Source organism: Hippopotamus amphibius, chromosome 16 (assembly GCF_030028045.1).
Source record: "Hippopotamus amphibius kiboko isolate mHipAmp2 chromosome 16, mHipAmp2.hap2, whole genome shotgun sequence".
Classification (NCBI taxonomy): Eukaryota; Metazoa; Chordata; class Mammalia; order Artiodactyla; family Hippopotamidae; genus Hippopotamus; species Hippopotamus amphibius.
Window position 1 is genome coordinate 14,713,778 of NC_080201.1, and position 17,461 is coordinate 14,731,238.

General features: G+C 39.7%; 1 protein-coding gene across 4 annotated transcripts in view; it reads right to left on the minus strand.

Moving 5' to 3' along the window:
* Positions 1-27: 27 nt before the first annotated feature.
* PKD1L3 (polycystin 1 like 3, transient receptor potential channel interacting) overlaps positions 28-17,461 on the minus strand; it is a 75,051-nt gene continuing 57,617 nt past the window's right edge. For 2 of the 4 annotated variants that reach the window (XM_057712899.1, XM_057712898.1), the window contains exons 25-32: positions 11,707-12,022; positions 10,594-10,727; positions 6,414-6,538; positions 5,630-5,790; positions 4,102-4,312; positions 3,551-3,652; positions 1,048-1,179; positions 28-654 (exon numbers count right to left, since the gene is read on the minus strand). In XM_057712899.1, the coding sequence (XP_057568882.1) occupies positions 538-654; positions 1,048-1,179; positions 3,551-3,652; positions 4,102-4,312; positions 5,630-5,790; positions 6,414-6,538; positions 10,594-10,727; positions 11,707-12,022 (1,298 nt within the window). In that variant the 3' untranslated portion in view covers positions 28-537. Of the gene's footprint in view, positions 655-1,047; positions 1,180-3,550; positions 3,653-4,101; positions 4,313-5,629; positions 5,791-6,393; positions 6,539-10,593; positions 10,728-11,706; positions 12,023-17,461 lie in introns of those variants that run through there. The other 2 variants (XM_057712900.1, XM_057712902.1) reach the window with 2 other exon arrangements.

Consider the following 17,461-nt stretch of genomic DNA (forward strand, 5'->3'; position numbering starts at 1 on the left):
GGATTTTAGTGGAGAGTATTTTAAGGAAGTGACCCATATGGGGCACATGCCAGACCTTACCTTTGGCTCCTTGGGTAAGGTGGATGGATGTCTGGGGAGTACAGAGCCCATTTCCATCTGTGTATTTAAGCCCAGATAGTTATCTGTGGGTTGGCTTGGTTACTTCTCTGTGACAGGGCTCCCCCTTAGCCAAATCTCATGCTTGTACCGTTAATTAAAGTTGCAGTGAGCTTACTTCTCTCGTTTCCCACAGTCCTCCTGGAACATGAATGATGAGTGCTCTCTTTCTTGCTGTTTAGCAGCACAGCTGGTTTATCCTGCCTCCCTCTTGCAGTGTTAACCCTTTTCTGATAGTGCCAAGTTCCATAAACATAAGAATTTGCAGCCAAGGGGAGTTTTGATTTTTCACTAACAAAATAAAGGATATTACAAACACTTATAATTTTCTAAAGTATACCAAGCAAAGATCAGTATTAATATACTAAGAAGTAATAAGCGACGAGGTAACAGGATTAAGGTAGTTCATCTTGCATAACTTCATTTGTCGGTGGCCATTGCTGTTACAGTTGTTTGCTTACGTGTGTTCTGGTGCCGCTGGATTCCTAACAAACTTGAGAGCTTCAGTAGCAGCACATCTACCAGTGCAGGGTCTTTCTGAGTGTTGGAAGACAGAAGGAGGAAATTGAGGAAATCGAAATTGTTGCTAATGTTAGGGGAAAAAAGTACAAAGATATATATTTTAAAAACATAGATATAAAAATATAGTTTCCTTTAATGTTTTACTGTCAGGCCTTGGAGTGTTTCTGCTACTTAATAGTTGAGGGCCGGCTATTTATAGGACAGTGGATATAGAACATAATGTACTTTTGGTGAATTGGGTTTCCTAGGAAAATGGTTGGGCAGAGCTGTGGAGACTAATAAAGGGAATATGCCGGTACCATGCATTATGTCAGTCTGTAATCTTAAGAGCAGCTAAATTTGAGTTTTTCCAGTGATATAAAATCATGATATGGTTTATATTTCAGTTACTGAGTCAGAGTTACTTACCTTAAGGGACTTTCTTTCTTTACCAAAGGCCATTAAAATGGCAGAAACAAAAAGGTTAATGATCACAAGCGCCATCAAAATGACACTGGTGAGGATGAGAAGGGGGCCCAGGACGGGGTGTAGAGCAAGAACCTGGAAAGACAATAGAACACTTCGAGTCTAAACACTGACAGTTTAATTTCTACTTTGAAAATGTAAGCTACATGCTCACATTTGGGTATATTCACATAAGAAAACTATGGTGGAAACCAGAAAAGCAAAAATATTAAAAAGAAAAATACTTTTGAGTAGACAGAAGAGCAAGAGTGACTGACTCTAAGGGTGCAAATAATTGTGCCTGTAGGGCTTTCACAAGAAGAAAACAGGTGAGTCGTAATGGAATTATAAGTGACTCAAAGCTCTTGTGAATTTTGGCAATTCTGGAAAACGTCTAAATGTGGAAGCTTCAAGGAAGAGCAAACGTGTATTGAAAGCACACATACGTACCAGAAATGATAAAAACTGCCTCTGCCATTCCGGGCACTTGCTGCTCTGAACACAGGAGCATTCCAATAAAATTTAACAGGTTAGCCATAGAAAGGTGGCTTTTAAGGGGTTTTTAAGATTTTTTTTTTTGTTAACTTTAAAAGTGTAATTAAGTTTTGCCATTGTTAATTTTTCAGCACAAAGAGATCTTTCTCAAATGTAGGGCTTACTAGAATGATTTCCAGTAAAATTTGGTTTTCAAATTCTTTTAATTTAGATGTTCCTTTTAAAAATGATTATTTTCCTTTGGTACTGGCTCATTCATTATTGCCACTGGGCACTTTAAAAAAAAACACCCAACTACTTAGAGGATGAATAATTGCAATAAATACTACTGTGATGGACATCTCTATGACAGAACATTTCCTAGTACCAGCCTATACCTGCTTATTAAAAGAGCTTAATCATAACAACTCCAGGTCAACCAAACAGTTTGGGCAATTGCTGAGTTTGTGGTGCAAGACTCTTCTCAGTAAGTATACTCCATTTTCCCTTTTAAGTCAAAAAGTAGGTATTAGCAAAAGTTTATTATGATTGTTTTCTTCTTTAAGAGCTTTAGTATATAAAGTGTTCCGGGGTAAGGACTTAATTCCCTAGTAACTGGGACTAGAACCACAACAAAATAGTCCACCCACAATAGCAGTTATATTAATCTTTCTTAAATCTTAGGAAGGTGGTAACTTTCCACGTTAGAAACTATGTTAATTTACCCATTTTAATTAGTAACCTTTGATTTCTAGATTATCAGAATGATAAGCTTTGATGAAAATCTTGTCAGTTACACTAATTTGAATTACAGTTTTTCCCTTCCCTGATCAAATCTATATATGCTGGTTAGTGTTTGGGACCCAAAACCTCATCTGGGTTTCTTACTTTATTTTTTATGTTGAGTAGAAATGGATTTGTGTAGGTATTCCTGGAGGAAAACAACAGCCTCTCTGAAATACTGCAGTCCTTTCTGGAATTGTACCTCCCTAATTTTTCTTTTAAGTCAGTTGTACACTTTATTGATTGACTGACTGATTGGCCCTGTTGGGTCTTTGTTGCTGTGTGCAGGCTTTCTCTAGTTGTGGCTTAGCAGGGGCTACTCTGTTGTGCACAGCCTTCTCATTGCTGTGGTGTCTCTTGTTGCGGAGCATGGGCTCTAGGCGCATGGACTTCAGTAGTTGTGGCATGTGAGCTCAATAATTGTGGCTCGTGGGCTCTAGAGCACAGCCTCAGTAGTTGTGGCATATGGGCTTAGTTGCTCTGAGGCATGTGGGATCTTCCTGGACCAGGGATCGAACTCGTGTCCCCTGCATTGGCAGGCGGATTCTTAACCACTGCACCACCAGGGAAGCCCCAGTTGTACACTGTAAAGGTCCACTGAGAACAAAAGGTCCGCTGAGAAAAGCAAGCAGCAATCATGTTAATCTGGCCAGGTATGAAAGCACAAGTTCAGGCTCAGGGTCTTTGGCAATAAGATTAAGGGTACAAGAAGTGAAGAAGGTGGGACTATGTGCTTAGAAAAGAAGGGATTTCTGGGACTTCCCTGGAGGTCCAGTGGGTAAGAAAAACTCAATGCTCCCAGTGCAGGGCGCCCGGGTTCCATCGCTGGTCGGGGAACTAGATCCCACATGCATGCTGCAACTAAGGAGTCTGCCTGCCACAACTAAGACCCAGCACAACCAAATAAATATTAAAAAAAAAAAAAAAAGATTTCTGAAGGTAACAGCCACTCAAAAGCTCTGTCTATAGGTACTACCATAAAATAATGGCAAAGGATCTAAATCTCTCCCTTTTCCAGTATGCAGTGGTACAGTAGGGGCTGCTTTTATAAGCAATTCTCCCCTTGTTTGAGGTATTAAACCAAATAGAATTTTTTTAGAACTTTTATTGAGAGATACAATTGACATACAATAAACTGCATATATTTAAAGTGTACAGTTTGATTAAACCAAATAGAATTCTATAGGGCAACCAGGAAGAGGGCTTTTACCTCCTTGTGATGAGAGATTCCTATCAGGAGACCAACAACAGCCACTGCTGAACTGAGAAAAGTTCGATAGTCACAGATGCTCCATCCAAATAGCACGTTAAACTGAAAAAGAACAGTCAGATGGGGGTAGATACCAGTAGAGGGGACTGCACTTCTTTGGGTCCTGAGGTGCTTGATAATGGTGAGGTCAATGTAGAACCCATGGAATGGAAATTAAAGAAGTTCCTTAGTGGCGATTCAATTTACTATGCCTAAAAACTACATAGAATTCCTTTGTAATTGCACTGTTTTCATATAAATTTGACTTTCGTATCCCGTGAGGTAAATGTTATCCCTATTTTAGAGATGAGTCAAATACCTTGTTTATCACACTGCTAGTTAAGTATGGACCTACACAACTAAAACCAGCTCTTTTACTCTACTGTCTTCTCCAAAACTCACTGCCAACTTGAACTGCTGGTTTTCCATTTAGTGACCTTTTCTAAAGGAAGCAACATGATTCCAGGAACACAGCACTTAGGAAAAGACAAACACTAGAAGTGGGTGCTTACGGCAATGGCATAGCCTGTCAGCAGGATCAGGATGACCAGCAGGAAGCCCAGCACCTCGTCCCAGGCTTTGCTGAGTGCTCTGCCAATGACCCGCAGCCTGGGGTTTTGACACAGCAGGTTCCATAGCTGAATAGTTGCCAAAAGAACTAGGAAGCCCATGAGGTGAATGACAGCTGAATTCACTTTAACTGCCTCATAGAAGCTGATGAACCTGTACCAAGGAAAGCTGAGAGTTACCCAGCATGAAGTATATGCCATCAATACCTGTGATGTCAGTGTCTCCAGGGCTTCTACTGCTGAAGTGCAGCAGCTCTATAAATTCTGTTAGGTCAGATACTTGTTGAACTAAGAATGCTGCTTTCCACTGTGGTTTCCTGTGGATGTGAGCATATTGGCACAGGCCAAACACTCAACTGGGAGCTGTGCAGAAGAAACCTTGAAATGTGACCCCTTAGCTGATTACTCCAGATTCACAGGGTGAATCTGGAGTCATCAGGAATCAGGGCCAGCCTCCACCACTGCTCCGGTTTCAGTTAAATCTTTCCTTTCAAAGAGGTGTTAACCTAATGAGATGTGTAATTATCCCAGTCTGTTTTCTGTAACAACACTCTAATCCTATGTTGTCCTCTGACAGTAGATAATTGATCATCTAATAGGTTTAATAGTGCTGAGAGTAGAGAGATGATTAAACTAGAGGTAAGGGGTGTTACTCACGAATTAAGTTTTGTTGGTTTCTGTTTTTTAACCAGTTAGATTTTGTTACGTGAGAGATGCATTCATAATTTTATGTTGCAGCAAGTAGGTTACTTGGAAGACCCCCACAGATATGAGCAAGTTGGCACTTTTACTGTCTAACTAAGACCTAGGCAATGCCACATAGCAGGCTGAACCTCATTTGCCAACACCATTCAACCTGCACAGGCCCACTGTCCCTGCCTTCCTGGGACACTGTCTCAGTCTTACACAGATCAGTGACCCAGGCTGTTGAGCACCGAAAAGTTAGAAAAGTACCTCATGGCAATACTTGGTCTGGGAAACAAATGTTCTTCCCCATGAGAAAGACCAGAGAAGGTGCCCCAAGGGGCATCAGACCTTTTCTTGGTAAGGATGACCTAATGAGTGAACACCCCTACCTGGAAAGCAACCCCCTTTGGATTTAGAGATGTTCTATATGTTGTGGTTTTATTGAAAGGATGATCATTTGTCATGTCAAGGCTTTATTCCTTGGCCAACGTGCAAAATGATGACCCATTTCCAGGCCCTTGGTATGTGAAATTTAATTGCATTATCCTTGATAAATATGTACCTAAGTACTGTGAAGGCAGAAAAGCTTTTCACACATAATTAGCAGTATCAGTGGTTTCCAGTTTTCTCCACTGTAGACAGTGGCTGAGCTCTGTGTTTAACTCTGGTATTATAAAAATAGAGGTCTGGCAGAGCAGGAGAGAAAGAGCGGGAGTTTGAAAGAATACTTGTGTAATCAGCAGATCTGGGACATCAAGTAGGAACATCCTTTGCTCCCTCTTACCTGTCCCGGTTGTAGCGGTATTGCGCCATGTGTTCCTTAAGTAGAGAAATAAGCTTCACATCAAGTCCTAAGATGACAAAGCTAATGAGGATTATGCTCACGTCTAGAATGTTTCCTTTCCTCATGAAGAACCTCCATCTCTGCTGTCTCAGCCGGTGACCCTAAACATAGACACCACAGTCACTACTGCTTGCCTGAAAGATTACCTAGGTCTTTCCCAAATGAAGTGTTATGAACTCTGACAAAGCACTCAGCCAGGGACTTTGCAAATCCCTAACTTGGACACTATTGGTTATGGTGTTGGTTCTGCTCTGCATTCACTCAGAGCTGCTGCTTACAGGAAAGTGGGCCTTCTCTAATACAACTTTAATTGAATATATTCATCTTTTTCTTGTTGCTTAAACTTAAAAAATAGTAATAAAGGTTCTAAATTAATTATCAACCTTGAAAACAAAACACTGCATCTGGCTTAAGAAATACTCTTTTGGGAGCAATTATCTACATTTCTGAGTACTTGTTCTGTTGATCACACTTTCAGTCTCTTGCTGTTACCTTATATAAGGGTAATAGAATTGTACAAAAAATATTCTTTCTATAAACTTAATTTTTTAACTCTTGAAAATTGAAAGAGCTACTTGGTGGAAAGCCAGTAGGTTTAACTGAATAGAGCCTTCTGGAAAGGACCAAAATCACAGCCAGAATCCTAATAACAGCTCATTGTGGAGCTCCCCAGATAACACCTGGCGACCTTGAGAATTTCTTACGTCTAATATTTTCAGTTCACCTGTACGAAGGCATAGTAACAGACTAGTAGATAGTAGATGACTCGCGAGACAATAGACCAGGCAGATTCCTTTGACATCTGAAGGGAAGTTACAATGTCCAGTCTTACAGAGGGGAAGAAAGCACCTGAGAAGAACAAAGAACACCTGGAGTCAAGAGCCTTTAAATTTTTTTGCTCTCTTCCCTTCCAACTCTGTCTTTTAAATAACCCCAAGTGTTCCTGTACCATCCATTCAAATGTTCCTGAGTCTTTACAGTATTTCCTCTGGAACTGTCATGAATAGTAAATGGGGTCATGTATGCAAAGCTATTGGAGGAATGTGCTGATTGCACTAAAAGTCAGTAGAAAGAGGATTATACTGTTGATCCCACACAGAGGGCACTGTCAAGACTTAACAGCTGTTACAGGTGTCACTCTTACCAAGTTAGAATGGCTGCAAAGATGAACTGACTAGTTGTATTGTTGCAAAGTATTTCAAAGAGAGAATTGATGACTGCAATGTAAACTGTGGGGTGAATGGAATTAAACAGAAGCATGGTACTTTTGTTTAAAGCTTTTTAAAATACATTTCAGAAATTAGTATGATGAAAATGCTTTGAGCCTTTTCAAATCTAGATACTTTCTGTATGTAAAGCACTAATAATATCCTGTGAATATTAATTGTATCCTTGCATACTCGGATGTTGATGAGGATAGGCCAAAAAGTTTTATAAGATCATGAAATGTATTATGAATATAAACTTTTCATAAAGTCCAAAAATATTAGAACTAAGATGTACCCCTTGTAGTAGAAGGTACATTTAACAAAAGGAATTCCTACTTTACACAGGTAGCTCTCAAGACTAGGACTTTCCCCATGTTTATTTTACCCCTATTTTTTCAGTAGTTACTAACAATAAAAACCCTATGAAGACCCTTGGGAAGCCTTCATGTTTCATTTAGAAGCAAGTATAGCAGAAGTGGTCTACTCTGTGTGGGTCTGGGAGGAAAAAAGTAGCACGTAGTGGTAATAGGACACTTACGGGCAAATTCTGGGAGAGAGAAGAAAGGAAGTAGGATTAGGACAGACTTCCTGTTTAAGGTAGAGGAATTGAATGTACTAGTTTCCCTCCAATCCCATAAAAATGCCACTATGATGGAAAAGAAATAAAAAAACTACCCAAAGATAAAGAAGAGGAGGGCAGATGAGGATGACAAACTTGAGAAATGCAAAACAGATGAATGACACCACCTTACCAGATTCAAGAAAGCTGAAACATAAGCAGCAGTGCAGGAAATCCAGAAGCAAGCCAGTTCTTACCACAAAACCCTACAAAGGCTGAGCAGTTGGAGGCATAAGGTACCTCTAAAGGTAGAAGTTCAAATGGAACTAAGAGAATTGACTGCAAGTCTTAACATAAGCAATTAAATCCCAGATTTCCTCTCTCCCCTTCACAACCAGCTTATTTACTATCCATCCTGCCTTTTACCCCAAGACTAAAGGTTTATTTCCTAGTAATGTTGAACTAGAGAGACTCTGAACTCAGGACACAAGGTACATCTGCGAGTAGTGGTCTACTGGAAAAGGCAATTCAAAGAAAGTTTAAATATTGCATGGTGAGACCCTTCCCACTCTTCCCCCAACTGGCTCTGAGAAGCCTAACAGGTTTATATCCGCAAGGCAGGAGTTTGGGGGGTCCCTCTCTGCAAACTGCCCAAAAAAAGGACACAGATACTAGTTGACAAGTTTTATCCATGTACAGAGCTTCTAATTAGCATTTACTTGCCTTTTACTGCCTGCCTCTTAAATATGAAAGAACAGCCAGATACTTGAACCTCTAACATTGAAAACTGGAGATCAAAACAAAACACCAAAAAATTAAAGAAGCTCAGAGAAATTATAGAAAGCGAAGGAGCAGAAAAAACCATAAACCTATAATATCCTTAGAGAGTGGAGAGGATACTGCAACCATAAAAGAAAAGCAGGAGACTATGAAAAAGAAACATGAAACAATTTTTGGAAATTAAAATATTACAAAAGGTTTGGAAACTGAACAAATAGTTTGGAAAATGGAAGTAATCTCTCAGAAATTAGAAGGAAAAGATGGAAAATAAAAGCAAAAACATGAGAAAATCAGGGGATAAATCTATGAGTTCCAACATCAAAATGTCAAGAATATCAGAAAAAGAAAACAAAAGATGGAGAAATGAAAAAGAAAAATGTAAGAACATCTCTTAGAACTAAAGGACACGTTTCCAGATCAAAGGACTCACCGTGAACACTCGTAACCCTGAGGACAAAGAGAGTATTCTAAAAACTTTTGGGGGGCTTCCCTGGTGGCACAGTGGCTAAGAATCTGCCTGCCAATGCAGGGGACATGGGTTTGAGCCCTGGTCCAGAAAGATCCCACATGCCACGGAGCAGCTAAGCCTGTGCACCACAACTACTGAGCCTGTGCTCTAGAACCTGTGAGCCACAACTACTGAGCCCATGCACCACAACTACTGAAGCCCGTGTGCCTAGAGCCTGTGCTCTGTAACAAAAGCAGTCACCACAATGAGAAGCTGGCTGACCGCAAACGAAGAGTAGCCCCCCATTCTCTACTACTGCATAAAGACCCGCATGCATCAATGAGGAACAAATGCAGCAAATAAATAAAATAAATAAATTTATATTAAAAAAAAACCTTGGGAGTAAGGGCATCATCATACCTCTTAATGGTAATATGAGAAGCTAGAAGACAATGGAGCTATACTTTTAAAACAACTGTATCTGGAAAACAACTGTATCCTGACAAGTTAGCAATCAAATGTGATGGCAGAAAAAACAGGGGGACATGTAAGGCTTCAAAAAATTTACTTCCCTTGCACATTTCCAGAAAGTTACCAGAGGATGTGCTCTAGCAAAGTGAGAAAGTAAACCAAGAGAGGAAGACGTGATTTAGGAGAAAGGTGACCCAACAGAGAAGAGAGGAGACAGTGAGGGAGAGTCCAGGTTGAAGAGCTCTCAGACAGGCCTAGAGAATAACCACTCTGGACCATACCAAAAGAATAGAGGGCCCTTGAGTGGATGTCTCTAAGAAAAAGATAAGATGATAGGTTACTTGATAGTTTTGAACAGAATGAGATTTTTACTTCTAAGAAGAGTTTAGAGATGCATATTCAATGATAGATGCTTGTAAAACCAAGCAAATGAAAAAAAAAGGTAATTATAACCTAGGGAAAACAGTTGTAAAACAAAGGAAATTTAATTGTAATACATGGTTCATCTTTGAAAAACCATATTTACATAATCACAATAATGGAAATAATCGTAAGTTATATTACTATATTGGGAGAATGAGAATTACTCTATTGGGAGAATGTTTTTATATGTGTATATGTTGGGATATGTGTGGGTAAAAGACAGTTGAATTCTCATCATCATAAAAAGGTACTATCAGGACTTCCCTGGTGGTCCACTGGTTAAGAATCCGCCTTCCAATGCAGGGGTCACAGGTTTAATCCCTGGTTGGGGAGCTAAGATCCCACATGCCTTGCAGCCAGGAAACCAAAACATAAAACAGGAGCAATATTGTAACAAATTCAATAAAGACTTAAAAAATGATCCACATAAAAAGGTACTATCTAAAACTGGAGATTTATGACATAGCTAATAAGCATGTTAATAATTTTTAAATTCCAAAGAACCAGTTAAAAGTAGCTGCCTCTGGGGACTTCCCTGGTAGTGCAGTGGTTAAGAATCCACCTGTCAATGCAGGGGACACGGTTCAATCCCTGGTCCGGAAAGATCCCACATGCTGCAAAGCAACTAAGCCCATGTGCCACAACTACTGAGCCCACATGCCTAGAGCCTGTGCTCCGCAACAGGAGAAGCCACTGCAATGAGAAGCCCATGCACAGCAACGAAGAGTAGCCCCCGCTCACCACAACTAGAGAATGCCCATGCGTGGCAACAAAGACCCAATGAAGCCTCAATAGATAAATAAAAATTATTAAAGAAAAAAAGTAGCTGCCTCTAGAAAGTAGGAATGAACTGGGGATGAAGAAAGGACTGCTAGTTTTTGCCTTGAAGTATCTGACTTTTAAAATTATGTGTAATAACGTTAAATAATGTCTTTTAATGGCTTAAGATAGAGAAAGAGATGGGGCCTTCTGAGATACCCAGGTCACAGAGGGAAGAGAGAACAGGCCTTCATACCCACATTGTTGGACTCCAAAATCAGGGTCACTACACAGAATAGGTTCACATTAGCATTGAAGACCACAAATTCCACAAAGAGGCTTTCGGTGCAATGGTCTAGCCAGTGGCTATGTTCAAGTTGCTGTAGAACTCTGGGAAAACAATGACAAGAATAGGTACTTTCTCCATTCAACTTTTCAGAGGAGGAAAGTGCCCTGGCATTTCCAGTATCACTCACATACCAGGTGAGAAGCAACACTTCCCAACCTAGTTCACCTGTAAAATATTTTTGATTACTAATGCCCAGATTTTCACTAGTGTTAACATGAATATAAATTACTACTATAAAAAATGAAAGTTTTGGCACTTCCCTGGTGGTCCAGTGATTAAGACTCCACGCCCCCAATGCAGGGGGCCTGGGTTAGATCCCTGGTCAAGGAACTAGATCCCAAGTGCCACAACTAAGACCTGGCACAGCCAAGTAAATAATTTTTTTTTTTAATGAAAGTTCTCACAGTAGTATTCACACCGAAGTTAAATGTTCAAGAAAACATTTAGCATTTAAGGTCTGAGGTAGAATTAATTTTATATGCAATGTCAACTACTACTATTTGAAATGATAAATGCTACTTTTAACTAACAGCTATTCAGATGTAAAGAGTTCAAATGCCATTTGTTTGGCATTATTATTTTTGAGTAGTTAATTTCTTGCTGTAAACTTAAATGAAGGGATAATCATTTTAATTTGGGCTTTTTCATACATAATGACAAAGACTCTCAGGATTCCCATACAATACCACTCTAAGACTGTGGCAGTTTAATTCTGGCATTTGAATTTTGGATGGATCATGACTCATGAAGGGCAATGTTTCCTCTTAAATTTGAATATAGTTTGCTCAAGCTAGAGTTACTTGAGTTCAACTGCAGCTAGAATTGAAATTAATACGTTTTTGCAGATGAGAAAAGCAAGGAGATCTGGCAAAGTGACAATCCAAAACATACCTTTAGTTTGAGGTTGAACAAGGCATTTTTAAACTTAAAGATACATTTCCCTAAAAATCAAAAATAAAAATGTCTAGAAGTGCCACAGACAGGACAGTAGCATTATGGTGGCTGTCTAGGTTCACTCACCTGAGTGCATTACTGGAGTTCCTTCCAAGTCTTACAACATCTCCTCCTCTGGAGTAAGTGGCAAATTCCCCTTGGATGGGATAGCCACACAGTGTCTCCTGATTCCGGTAATGCCAAATGCTGTCCAATTTTTTGTTGTTTGTGTCAGGGGGCCCCCAGTTAACCCCATAGTTCTCTGTATCATCCTGATCTTGGTGAGATGGCTTCACTTGTTCTTGGGGAGACAGTCTACTTGGAAAGAATGTGGCACCAGGAATGCGAATCTGACGAAGTAGAACATTGCCCAAAAGAAAGGAGTTTCCATCAGTAACAAATCCTAATGAAAGAAGCCAGGAAACCATTAAGAAAATTTGCCTCATTAAGTTAGTAACAAAAAAGGGCCTATTTTCACCACTATTTTTATCTATTTTTAAATTTTTTAAATAAATAAATAAGTTTATTTATTTATTGGCTGCATTGGGTCTTTGTTGCTGCACATGGGCTTTCTCTAGTTGTGGCAAGCGGGGGCTCCTCTTCATTGTGGTGCTCAGTCTCCTCATTGCAGTAGCTTCTCATTGCAGAGCACGGGCTCTAGGCACGTGGGCTTCAGTAATTGCAGCACACAGGCTCAACAGTTGTGCTTGTGGGCTCTAGAGCGCAGGCTCAATAGTTGTGGCACATGGGCTTAGTTGTTCTGCGGCATGTGGGATCTTCCCGGATCAGGGCTCGAACCCACGTCCCCTGAATTGGGAGGCAGATTCTTAACCACTGCACCATCTATGAAGTCCCTCACCACTACTTTTAAAAACAATTTTGGAGTTGCTAGCTAATACAAGCAGATAAGCAAAAGAATCCCACCACAACCAAGTGGGATTTATCCCTGGGATGCAAGATATAAACATTTTTTAAAAGGATGTAGATAGCTAGTGGGAAGCTGCTGCATAACACAGGGAGATCAACTCTGTGATGGGTGTTGGCTTAGAGGGCTGGGATAGGGAAGGTCAGAAGGAGTCGCGGGAGGGAGGGGACATGGGGATATATATATGTAAATACAGCTGATTCACTTTGTTGTAGAGCAAAAACTGACACAACAGTGTAAAGCAATTATATTCCAATAAAAAGCTTCAAAAAAAAAGGATGTGAAATTATCACAATTTGTAAGACAATGATCTAGATAAATATTAAAAAGTGAAGTGTGACATCAATAGCATAAAATGGGGTGGGAGGAGAAACAGACTGTAGGTTTTGTATGTGATTGAAGATTAGCTGCTATTGGCTTAAAATACACTGTAATAACTATAAGATGTTTTATGTAAGCCTTATGGTAACTGCAAAACAAAATCTATAGTAGATACATAGAAGATAAAGGGAGAGTAATTAAAGCATATCACTACAAAAAATCACAAAGGAAGACAAGAAAGGAACAAAGGAATTACAAATCAGAAAACAATTAACAAATCACAACTGTAAGTTCTTACCTATCAATAATTACTTTAAATGTAAATGGCTTAAATTCTCCAATCAAAAGACACAGAGTGGCTGAATGGAAAAAAGTACAAGATCCAACAATATGCTGCCTACAAGAGACTCACTTTAGCTTTAAGGGTACGCACAAGCTGAAGATAAAAGTATGGAAAAAGATATGATATGCAAATGGTAACCAAAAGAGAGTAGGACTAGCTATTCTATTTTTTTTTATTTATTTTTTGCAGTACACCAAGTTCAATCATCTGTATTTATACACATATCGCCATATTCCCTCCCTCCCTCGACTCCCCCCCACCCTCCCCGTCCCAGTCCTCTAAGGCATCATCCATCCTCGAGTTGAACTCCCTTTGTTATACAACTTCCCACTGGCTATTTTACAGTTGGTAGTATATATATGTCTATGCTACTCTCTCACTTCATCTCAGCTTCCCCTTCACCCCCCGCCCCCCCAAACCTCGAGTTCTCCAGTCCATTCTCTGTGTCTGCATCCTCGTTCTTGTCTTGTCACTGAGTTCATCAGTACCATTTTTAGATTCTGTATATATGAGTTAGCATACAATATTTGTCTTTCTCTTTCTGACTTACTTCACTCTGTATGACAGACTGTAAGTCTATCCACCTCATTACATATAGCTCCATCTCATTCCTTTTTATAGCTGAGTAATATTCCATTGTATATATATGCCACATCTTCTTTATCCATTCATTTGTTGGACTAGCTATTCTTATAAAACATAAAATAGACTTTCAGTTAAACTCAGTCACAAAAGACAAGGAAAGTCCCTCTATAAAGAAGTTAATTAATCAAGAGAACCTAGCAATTGTAAATATATATGTGCCCAACATTAAGCACCTAAATATTTAAAGCAAATGTTAACAACTTAAGGGAGAAATAGATAGTAATACAATAACAGTAGGGGACTTCAATACCCTACTTACAACAATGGCTAGATCATCCAGACAGAAAATCAGTAAGGAAACAGCAGACTTGAATAACACTATAGGCCAAAAGATGTAAGAGACATATACAAAACATTCCATTCAGCAGCACCAGAAAACACATTATTTTCCAGTGCACATGGAACATTCTCCAGGATAGAGCATATGTTGGGCCACAAAGCAAGTATTAATAAATTTAAGAATACTGAAATCATATCATGTATCTTTTCTAACTACAATGGTATAAAATTAGAAATCAATAACAGGAGAAAAACCAGAAAACTCACAAGTACATGGAAACTAAAGAATATACTCCCAAACAAGCAATGGGTCAAAGAAGAAATCAAAAGAGAAATCATAAAATATCTAGAAAGAAACAAAAATGGGAGCACAAACATCATACAAAACGTATGAGATGCAGAAAAGCAGTTCTAAGAAGGAAGTTTATAGCAATAAATGCTTAAATTAAGAAAAAAGATCTCAAATAAAAATACCTAGCTTTACTTCTAAAGGAATTAATAAAAAAAATAACTGAGAGGGAAGAAAGATGGTGGCGAAGTAGAAGGACATGGAATGCATCCCTCTCCACAGATGCATCAGGAATACACCAAAAGACGCAATAATTCCCACAGAGAACGAGCTGAACACCAGCAAACGACCTTGGACACCAGAAAGGACTGTGAAGATCCCGACATAACTGGGTAGGACAGAGGGAAAAAAAAAAAAGGAGAAAGAGGAGGAGAAGAAAGGAAAGGGACGGGTCCCACACCCTAGGGTGGAGGGATCTGAAACAAAGGGGAGATTGCCAAATTTAGGGAAATGTCCCTTATCTGATGGGGAAACCCCTTCTCCAACAGGGAATTTCCCTGGGTCAGAAGGGAGGCATTTAGGACTGTTCAGAGGGTGAAGCAGCTGAGCTGTGGCAGATGGGAAAGAGGGAGAAATACACGGAGGGTCTGCACCACGGTTCAGCGTGCCCAGACTGAGACGTCGATTCACAGCTGAACAGGGGGTCTGGGAGCTGAAGCGTGGGAACCGGAGAACTGGTTCAGGGTGAGAAATATTGTTGGCAGTGGGGAGATGGACTGAGAGGACAGGAGGGAAAAAACCCACAGCAGAGAGTGCCTACTGTGGAAAGCTGTGCAGCCATAGTGGCGGCTGGATACTGCTGAGTCACAAGCAGCGGGGAGGAGCCACAGGTGTAGCTTCTCTCTCAGCTCCTGCGACAGACAAAGGAATGACCCTTGTGGGCCTAGCTAACACACTCAGGGATAACAAAGGCCCCCAGGCGGGGCTGGCCTAGAGTGCCTGCAGCCGAGAGCCAAAAGCCTGCAGAGTGGCCCAGCTCCAGAGACATTCTGTTTACACCTGAGCCACCAGCGTCCCTCTCCAACAGGCACCGCCACGGCCGACTGAGCCGCTGTGACCCAGGCAGGGTGCCACTGCTCACTCACTCCCAGTGGAAGGAGCCACTATTTTACCCTCTCTCTCCCCACACACCAGCGCTTACAGAAGAACAATAAAGGAAGCTCTGCTGGTTGCAGAATAATACAAAAAGTCCAAGGCGGGTAGAAGGACACTTACAGCTGAGACCCCAATGAAACAGAAATATTAGTATTAATTCTATTGATCTGGTCCATTCTGGCATCAGTTCTAGTTTTGTTTTTTGTTTTTGGGGGTTTTTTTTGTAAATTACGATCTTAGTCCTAAGGGATCTACATGTTTTATAACATATTTTTTTATTCTATTTTTTTATTCTATTTTTAGCCTTTTTATATATTTCTATTTCTAGCTAAGTATTTTGTAGTGCTGACTGTATCTCTCCTACCTTCTTTTCATCTCTATCTTTTATACATTTCTATTTCTTTCCCTTTTCATATTTCCAGTCACGCTACGCTCTTCTGCTGCCGTCTTCTATCCTATTTTAGTTTATTGTATCTTTGTATACTTATAAGCAATATTATCGGTCTGCTGTTTCCTTGCTTTATTCTCCAGATGACACACTGCTTTGGTATTTATTATTAGGTTTTGTCTTTATCTTAGTTCTAAGTATAATTGCCTGATTTCATTCTGAGAATCTTCAGTCTGTCTGGTGGTACTCTTGCTCTTTATTATATTTGATCCTAGCTTTCAAAATCTTCCTGGATTTGTGTCTCTGTGTGTGTGGTGGGTTTTTTTTTGTTTGTTTATTTTTATTTTTGTTTTGTTCTGTTTTGGTTTTGAATTTCTGTTGGTTTTCTCTTTGATTGTCTGATAGCATACTGGGGTTCTTCTGTCAGGTCTTTCTCGTGCCTTATGTTCCACTGGATTCAGTATTTGTGTGTCTTATACATGTATGTGTTTCCCCGACTTAGTATTTGTTTCACTCAACACTCTGCCATTAGTCTGGGGCTTGGACAGTCTTCTTTAAACCCCTTTATTGCCGGGACAAGCAACCTCTGAAGTTTGGACTACTATGAGAAAACAAAGAAACACCATGCAGGCAAAGGAGCAGGAAAAAACCCCACAAGACCAAATAAATGAAGAGAAAATAGGAAAAATGCCTGAAAAAGAATTCAGAGTAATGATAGTAAAGATGATACAAAATCTCGATGACAAAATACAGAAAATACAAGAAACAGTTAATAAGGACTCAGAAGAACTAAAGAGCAAACAAAGAGTAATGGACAACAAAATAACTGAAATTAAAAATACTCTAGATGGTATAAACAGCAGAATAACTGAGGCAGAAGAACGAATAAGTGAGTTGGAAAACAGAATGGGGGAAATAACTGCCACAGAGTAGAAAAGAGAAAAAAGAATAAAAAGAATGGAAGATAGTCTCAGAGACCTTGGTGACGGCATTAAGTGCACCAACATTCGAATCACAGGCATCCCAGAAGAAGATGAAAAAAAGAAAGGGTCTGAGAAAATATGTGAAGAGGTTATAGTGGAAAACTTCCCCAACATGGGAAAGGAAATAATTAATCAAGTCCAAGAAGCACAGAGTGTCCCATACAGAATAAACCCAAAGAGAAATACAACAAAGCACATATTAATCAAACTAACAAAAATTAAACACAAAGAAAGAATATTAAAAGCAGCAAGAGAAAAGCAACAAACAACATATAAGGGAAAACCCATATGGATAACAGCTGATCGTTCTGCAGAAACTCTGCAGGCCAGAAGGGAATGGCAGGATATACTGAAAGTCCTGAAAGAGAGAAACCTACAGCCAAGAATACTTAACACAGCAAGAATCTCATTCAGATTCGACAGAGAAATCAAAAGCTTTACAGACAAGCAAAAGTTAAGAGAATTCAGCATCACCAAACCAGCCTTACAACAATTGCTAAAGGAACTTTTCTAA